Source organism: Nanorana parkeri, unplaced genomic scaffold (assembly GCF_000935625.1).
Source record: "Nanorana parkeri isolate BGI_ZX_2015 unplaced genomic scaffold, ASM93562v1 scaffold1566, whole genome shotgun sequence".
NCBI lineage: Eukaryota > Metazoa > Chordata > Amphibia > Anura > Dicroglossidae > Nanorana > Nanorana parkeri.
Window position 1 is genome coordinate 22,262 of NW_017307834.1, and position 9,022 is coordinate 31,283.

Here is a 9,022-nt window from a genome sequence, read left to right on the forward strand (position 1 = left end):
TGGGTGGCGCAAATGTTAATAGTAACTCTCAAGCAACCAGAAACTACAGTTATCCGGCATCAACCGATCTCCGTGCGTGCCGGATAACTGGGAGTTTACCGTACATACATATTGCTTCTTTATCGCAAAGGGGAAGCTGTGGCTTATAAGTCTCACGCTTTGAGGGGACATTCACATCAGTCCCCACCCCCGAGCTGCTTACAATTGAAGGCCCCTGTCTCAGCTCAGTCCCCACCCCCGAGGTGCTTACAATTGAAGGCCCCTGTCTCAGCTCAGTCCCCACCCCCGAGGAGTTTACAATCAAAGGCCCCTATCTCGCCTCAGTCCCCACCCCTGAGGAACTTATATGCATACAGGTCCGATTTAGGCAGGAGCCAGTTAACCTGTCTTTGGAGTGTGGGAGGAAACCCACACAAGCACAATAAGAACATGCACACTCCATGCAGATGGTGTTCTGACTAGGATTTGAACCGGGGACCCCCAGTGCTGCCACATTACTGTATTAAACTGCATTTAAAGCTAAAGACTTTGGTTTTAAGAACTACATTTTTGGTAATGTTAGGCAGGCCCCGCCCCTTTCTTTAATTGGATTTCAGTTCTTTGAATCACCGAGGCTCAGCATCACATGCGGGTGTTATGTGGGGGGCGGCCTGCATGCAAATACAGCCAGCCTAGGAACTCCCACTCCTCCAGACTGGCATCCACCCGGCACGCCATTGATATTTGCATACCTCCTCCCAAGAGCCGGCCCACTGCTTGCATCAGGGCTGAGGATTCTTGAGAGAAGCACTGAGGCAGGGTGCGGTGATGTTTTTAGGAAGCTATGTACACCCCCCTCCCACCTGCCAGTTTGTAAATGAACCTTCTATCCGAACCTCGAATCCTTTCCCTATTTCCTCTGCTGCACAGATTTCGGTCTCCTCATCCTCTTCCATTTGCCTCCGCAGACAAAGTCCTCTTCGTGACCACGGCAGTGGATCTGGTGATCACCGAGGTCCAGGAGCCGGTGCGGTTCCTCATAGAGACTAAAGTGCGGGTCTGCGCTGCCGGCGAGCGCCTGTACTGGCCCTTCAGCAAACGGAGCTCCACGGAAAACTTCTTCCTCAAACTCAAACAGGTAACACGGAAAATCTGCTTCATGGAATTGTGCTGTGAGGTGTGCAGCGTAACGCAGGGGGTGGGCAGCCTCGGCGCTCCTGCTGATGTGGAACTACAAGTCCCATGAGGCACTGCGAGACTCACAGGCCACAGGCATGACTCCCAGAGGCAGAGGCATCATGGGATTTGTAGTTAAAGCACAGCTGGAGTGACAAAGTTGCCTTCCCCCGGCGTAACGCATATATGTGGCGGCACGGTGGGTGGGACTTGATCCCCAGCTGCCGTATGTGCGTCGCTGTGTTAATCTGGTGACTTGAGCTGCCACCAATAGCGACTGACGATAGTGAGTCAGTAGATTGGGTCCTGATTAGGGATGCACCGATACCGGTTTTCCGGTCTCGAGTACCGATACTTATATCTCGCCACTCGTCGATACCGAGTACCGGTACTTCCGGTAGCATAGAGCCGTCTTCCCGGGCAATCAGGAAGCCGGGAAAGCCGACATTCTGTTTGGCCGGCTGGATGCTGATTGGCCGGGAAGCCGGCTTCCCAGCCAATCGGCATCGAGCTGGGCAAACAGATCTGATAATATGGTGACACGAACCCCCGCCCTGCAGACACCTCATTCCCCTCACATGGATCCTTAGCATTCTGTAACGTACCAGCTGGGCAGACACCGCTCTCCCGAAACTGCCCACGTCTCCTGTGTGTACAGCGCTCACGTGATCGGCCTTCAGCCTGCGCATGCGCAGACCGCCCAGCGCTCTCATTCAGAAATCCTGTGCATGTGCGGTAGCAGGCTGAGCGCCGATCACGTGAGCGCCGTGCACACAGGAGAGCGGTGTCTGCCCAGCTGGTACGTTACAGAATGCTAAGGATCCATGTGAGGGGAATGAGGTGTCTGCAGGGCGGGGGTTCGTGTCACCATATTATCAGATCTGTTTGCCCAGCTCGACACTGATTGGCTGGGAAGCCGGCTTCCCGGCCAATCAGCATCCAGCCGGCCAAACAGAATGGACAATCAAGAAGCCTTCCCGGATTAGATTTGTTTGCCTGGCTCGACACTGATTGGCTGGGAAGCCCTCTTCCCGGCCAAACAGCATTGAGCCAGATTCCCGGCTCCATCTTTCCTCGCGGCACTGCGAAATTCCAGTATCGGGAAAGGTATCGGAGCATTTGGGTGAGTATGAGTACTTGGCCAAATACTCGGTGTCGGCACCAATACTAGTATCGGTATCGGTGCATCCCTACTTTCAAGTCAATGTTTGGTGGGCGATGGCCTTTTCTGTTTGCAGAATTGGCGCGTCACTCTGCAGCAGGAAATAAAACGAAAGCAGGCCAGTGTTTGAGCATGCACGGAACGCATTCTCATGTGCAGTCCAAGGTCACAGCAAAGTGGCTTCTGCTCCATTTTCCCGTGTCACCGGGAGGTTTCTATGATTCTGCTCCATTTTCCCGTGTCACCGTGAGGTTCCTATGATTCTGCTCCATTTTCCCGTGTCACCGGGAGGTTTCTATGGTTCTGCTCCATTTTCCCGTGTCACCGGGAGGCTTCTAGGATTCTTCATTGTCTTCCTTTTATCAGCTTAGGAGCAGCTTGCATTTGAAGACCGTTTAATTAGCGCGGAATTACATGGTTCTTCATTCTAATACATTTCTGCGCCGTTTTGTTGTTGTTCTCCTGCGGCAGAACGCTCCTCATGGCGTATGTTTTGAACTTCATTTTTATCATTTATATCAGGTCTTTACCTCGGTTCCAAACCCCCCCCCCCCTTCATTTCATTATTCTTTATCCCACCGGCTGTGCTAGCGCTGCGTAGGCCAACGCAGGAGACGGGAGTTCACCTCGAAGGGTTTTTAATGAAGGAATTCTGTTGGGGACGACCTTTCATTTTCATGCTAATCGTAATTAACTATTTAAAAGCCGAACTTTGCGATGAAGTCAACGCTTTAATGGCTTACTCCAGTTATGGGAAAACCATAGTGGTGGAGGCCATGACATCAACGTTTCTTCTTGGGATGCACCAATACCGATGCCGAGTATTTGGGCGAGTACTCACTCAAATAGCACGATACTTCCGGTATCAGGAAGCCGGGCAGAGAGTCATTACACTCTGCCCGGCTTCCTGATTTCCTGATTGGCCGGGAAGCCGACTCCATGCTCCCTTGTCACCGCTGCCCGCCTTTCCGGACAATCAGGAAGTCGGGCAGCGTGTAATGTAATGACTCGCTTTGGCATTTCTGGTTCTTGTTTCATTATATAGTAAAAAATAACCCCCCCCCCTCAATGTTGATTAAATACCACCAAAAGAAAGCTCTATCTGTCCCCAAAAAAGGGTATAAAATTCATTTCAGTACAGCGTTGTGACGGAATAAATGTCAGTCAAAGTACCGCAGCGCTGAATACTGAAAAATGGCCGGGACAGGAAGGGGGTGTAACACCGTGTAATGACTCGCTGCCCGGTTTCCTGATTGGTCAGGACGCTGGCCAACCAGGAAGCCGGGCGCCGTGTAATGTCGAGGCGTCCGCCTCTCAGATTGGCTGCTGCTCCCTCATCACCTCGTACTCGCCCAAATGCTCCGATGCCTAGCCCGATAATTCCGGTATCGGGAAGCCGTACAGCCAGTCATTACACGCTGACCGGCTTCCTGATTGGCTCCAAGGAGAATTATGGAGTGAAAAACACCCATCCCCATAATGCACGCTGAAGCTGTCACAGGTCGCCTCTGTTGATTGGGAAGTCAGCGAACACATACTTCCCATTGCTGACTTCCCGATCCTTTCCCTGCAGAGAGCAGTGATTGTCAGTGACCGCTCCCCGCAGGGGTTGCCCCCCCATCCCCGTTTCTCCAGCACTGACTGAAGTGACGAACGTGGAGGGGGCGGGCACAGCTGGCTCTGGCTTTAAAAGAGGCAGAGACAACTGTCAATCAGTCAGTGGGGTGGATCTCGACAGTATTGTCGGGATCCGACCCGGCAGCAGGACGGCTGTGTGCTCTCAGCATATAGCGGGCAATAGTCTGCTTTATGCTTTATTTTACCGAAACATTGGGTGCTGATAAAGTTTTATTTTTATATATAACGTAGGGAAATAGTTTTGTTTTTGTTTTCAACATTTTCGGGTTCTCTTTGCATTATATAGTAAAAAATAAAACCCCCAGTGGTGATTAAATACCACCAAAAGAAAGCTCTGTCTTTCCCCAAAAAAGGGTATAAAATTCATTTCAGTGCATCGTTGTATGACGGAATAAACGTCAAAGTACCGCAGCGCTGAATACTGGAAAATGGCCGGGACAGGAAGGGGGTTTAACACCGCGGTCAGCAAGGGGGTTAAGTGAGCCATGACCAGAGGGGCTCCCATTGTTGTTTATTGTGGCTGGTCGCACAGTGATGACATCATAATCGGGAGCCCAATCTAATGGCTCTCTTTTGTCAGAAGTTGACTGTGGGCAGTGGGTGGCAAGTCGGTCGCCAGACCCAGGTGTTGTCTATGAAGCTGGCTCCTAAAAGAAAATCTGGTTCCTGTATTCCATAATTTGTTCCCCCCCCGGGCTAAAGAGCGCACCTAAACCTACATCTGAACCTATCAGGAAGGCACCTCCATCTTTTTCACGTCTGCGTGTACTTTACTTGTTACAGATTGAGAAGAAGGAGAGGAAGAGCAGCTGTGATACGTTCTATGAAGTCATGTGCTTAGAAAGTGAATCGGAGAAAGAGAGGAGGAAAACCACCGCTAGTCCTTCAATCCGTCTCTCGCAGTGTGGACCACAGGGGTCTAATATCCCTTCCCCCCCCGAGGATGATGAGGAGGAAGGTAAGGGACAAATTTGTAACTATAAAAAAAACAAAATGAAATGTCTGCGTTCAGGTGTGATCCATATTGACCTCCAGTCCCCCCTCTTCCTTAGTACAGCAAGTCCCATCACTCATGTTGTTCCCAATTACATTGTTCTTGTAGCCAGAAGCAACTTTTATTGGTGGCACCATCACCAAGCTTGCTGGGAGCGCAATTCTTATTTTTTTATCTGAAGATTTCTTATTGACATAGGTGCCACCCACAAAACTACACCTTCCAAGAGCCCTTTCCTTACACACAGTGTGTGGGCAGGCCATTGGGAGTCAACGTAGCGGCATTGCTCTGCTGAGAAAAAAAAATGGCTGTATGCAAGTGGAAAGGGTTCAGAGATTGGTGGGGGATAGGAGGGGTTCCCTAGTCCAGTCGGCAGGGCTGACAATTCTTCTTAGTAATACTTAGGGTTAGGCACTGCGATCAGTTCAGACAGGAAGTTGATTGCGCAACGGGCTTCTAGCATATCATTAGTTATTTTTCGGCATAGCTGTATTTTTGCCTTGACGTACACTTAAATGGTGAGTAATGGACATCTGGGGTTTATCGGTATGTTATGTATTAAATTAGGAATGCACCGATATCGTTTTTTTTGGTATCGAGTACTGATACTTTTTTCGGTACTCGCTGATACCGTGTGCCCAAATTATCAGGATGTCAGGCAGCGGATCATGACCCATCGCCCGGCTTCCTGTTCGCTTGTGAAGCCGGTGTTCTAGCGGAAGAACACCGTCTTCACATGCCCAGGCTGCCTGGCTTCCTGAGCAATCAGCGGCGAGTAATGAGGTGCCATCCGGCTTCCTGAATGGTCAGAAAGCCCGGCTGCCTTGCAACAGGTGAAGCCGGCTTCCTAGCCAATTAGAGAGCCGGGGGTCGGCACGTCATGACCCGCCTCTTGATTGGCTAGGAAGCCAGCTTCACTTGTTCCTAGGCAGCGTGGCTTCCTGACCAGTCAGGGAGCCGGGTCATTTTGTGCCGCCCGGCTTCCAGATTGGTTAGGGACCCAGTCTGCCTAGCAACAAGTGAAGCCGGCTTCCTAGCCAATCAGGAAACCGGCTCCATGCTCCCTCGGCACTTGCGGTCAGAGGGATATCTCCCTCTGACCGGAAGTTCCGGTATCGGAGGTAAGTATCGGAGCATTTGGGCGAGTACGAGCCCAAATCCTCATTATCGGCACCGGTGAATCCCTAAGTTGAATACATTGGAGTAAGGGAAGTGAATCTTAGTCTTCCCTATATAATACTCGGCACCGATACTCGTATCGGTCCATCCCTTTATTAAATATATTTTCACTAACAGCTTGCAGATTGATCTATTCACCTTTGTTTGGCAAACACGGCTACAGATTTCGTGAAAGGGATTTGTCATTGTTATCACAGAAACATAATGATCTCTTCAACTGCTCAGAGTAGTCCTGCGCCTGGCCGTTTGTGTATGGGCAGCTCACAGAAAGGGGCCTGCAACATGTGAGCAGACCCGACACAGCATGGCGGATTGTGGCTGGTCACCGCAGATTCCCAACCAATCGGCATTTCCGTGTATCTGACAGAAGCGATCATCTCACAAAGCCGTACACACAGATGGATCTGGAAGCCGGCCAGTATCCTCACGCCTGTTATATCGCTTCAGCACAATCACATCGTAGACGGCAAAAGCCACTAGTTGACGTGCGAGGTCCTGTGTTGGTTTCGCAGGCAAATCACATGTCAGCTCTGACACTGCCAGAAGTTTAAATGGCCGTTTACATTCAAGCGGTCCGGCGTCTGTAAAGACGCCCGATCGCTTGTATGCTGCATGTCTCTGTGCGCCTGCCCTCCTCCTCTCCTCACTGTCCTCGCGATCCCAGGCGTCTGATCCGGGAGCGGCAGTGTGGCCCCATGTGGCTCCGTGCATGGAGAACAAAGGGAGATCAATACCCGATCTCCCTCCGCTCTCCTCCCTGCTCTCTGAATGCAGGAAGTGATGTGTATTACATCACTTCCGCATTCCTCTGTCACTCTCCGGTACAGAAGCCGGAGAGAAGCTGATGAAGCAGATCTCTGCTTCATCAGCTTCTTTGGGGGTCCCTAGGTGACATTAGGGGTCTTAGAGACCCCTGATGTCTCCATAAAGAGGACCTGTCTGTGTAAATTGGCCATCACATAGGGAGCTTCTTAGCCCCCTATGTGATGGCAATAAAGTTAAGTGTAAAAAAACAAAACAGAATTACACGCGCACGGGCAGGAAAAACCCGTACTTTCAGCATAACCGTTATCGGCTGTTTCTCATACAACCGATCAGCGGCTCTATAGCCGCCGATCGGTTGTATGGGGTGATTCGATCTGCCGCCCCCCCAGCGCGCGCGAGTGCTGCCGCTCTTGACCCCTCACCTTAAATCGCCGGGATCCGGTAGCCCATCTGCGGCCCGTGGCCGGCTCGGGAGGGCGTCAGGAGGTAAGATGGGAGGGAGGTCAGCATGTTCCTCCTTGCTGATCCCCTCCGTACTGTGAATGCAGGAAGTGATGTGTATTACATCACTTCCGCATTCACCTGTCAGTCATCTGGCTGCTATAGCCAGAGAAAAGAAGCTGATAAAGCAGATCTCTGCTTCATCAGCTTCTTTTGGGGTCCCCAGGTGACATTAGGGGTCTTAGAGACCCCTAATGTCTCCATAAAGAGGACCTGTCAGCGTGCCTTTGCTATTATATAGGGGGATTGTTATCCCCCTATGTAATAGCAATAACAATAAGTGCAAAAAGAAAAATATAAATAAAAAAAGTTAAAATAAAATAAAAGTCACATATAAAAAAAGTAATAAAAACCCCAACATTTTTATGTCCCCCACCCCCACATTTACGCACATATAAACGTAAATATACGTCAGATGCGTCAGCGCGCGAAAACAACAATTGCGCTGACACGTTATTGACAACCGGCAATGTGCGGGGGCAATAACCAGCCTGCTATTGGCTTCTGCAATTTAAAATAACCAATAGCAGGCTGGATATTGCTCCCAGCCGCTGAAGGGAACTTTGACGCCGGCTTTCTACCGCCGGCAGAAGAGGGGGCACAGGGGAGCAGCAGAGGTAGAGGGACAGCAGCGGAAGCACGGGGGTAGCGGAGGAAGGAAGGCCTCATGGAGGAACGGTAGCAGCAGCGAGGTATTGCAGAGCGGTTTCTCCTCCCCGCTGGTGCCGGCTGCAGCGGTCTGCGTCCCTGCTGCCTCTGCCGATATAGGTGGGAATTGAAAGGGACACAGACCGCTACAGCCAGCACCAGCGGGGAGGAGAACGGAGAAGCAGAGTGGCGGCGGCGGCGGCAACTAATCGATTAATGAGAATCGTTGACAACGATTCTCATAATCGATTAGTTGCTGCAGCCCTAAAATGAGCGCTTCATAACCAAATGCTCCAGGAAAATGTGCCCCTGTATGTGGTATTGATGGGATGGGTTGTGTCTCCGGGTGTAAGTGATTGATTGATTGGTTATTACATTTTCTATTTATAATTCAGATTATACTGACAGGATTTTCAGCATCACACATATGTCCTTTTTTCTTTGTTTCTCTAGATAACGATGAGCCTCTTCTCAGCGGTTCTGGGGATGTGTCCAAAGAATGTGCAGAGAAAATCCTGGAAACATGGGGTGACCTGTTATCTAAATGGTAAGGGACTCAAAACATACCGCCGCTCAGATTCTACTGACAGATCTAATATGCCAGAAGAGAGTACATGTACCACACACATACATGCACCACACACACACACGTACACGTACCACACTGCATAACCAGAGTTTAAATAAAAGGATGCAAGCACATATACTACACACGTACATGTGTCACGTGTGTGTGGCTGTAGTACTTGTGTGTGTGACTGTAGTACCTGTGTGTGTGTGTGTGTGTGGCTGTAGTTCCCACATGCGTGTGTGTGGCTGTAGTGCCCACGTGTGTGTGGCTGTAGTACCCATGTGCATGCGTGTGTGTGACTGTAGTACCCATGTGTGTGTGTGGCTGTAGTACCCATGTGTGTGTGTGGCTGTAGTACCCATGTGTGTGTGTGGCTGTATTTCCCCCGTGGGTGTGTGTTTGTGGTTGT

The 9,022-nt window shown here is 50.5% G+C and overlaps 1 protein-coding gene across 2 annotated transcripts in view; it reads left to right on the forward strand.

The window, feature by feature from the left end:
• Window positions 1–9,022, forward strand: part of RABGAP1 (RAB GTPase activating protein 1) — a 94,706-nt gene that overhangs the window by 16,648 nt on the left and 69,036 nt on the right. For both annotated transcript variants that reach the window (XM_018570651.1, XM_018570650.1), the window contains exons 9-11: window positions 948–1,117; window positions 4,739–4,913; window positions 8,496–8,589. In XM_018570651.1, coding sequence (XP_018426153.1) covers window positions 948–1,117; window positions 4,739–4,913; window positions 8,496–8,589 — 439 coding nt within the window. The remainder of the gene's footprint in view (window positions 1–947; window positions 1,118–4,738; window positions 4,914–8,495; window positions 8,590–9,022) is intronic.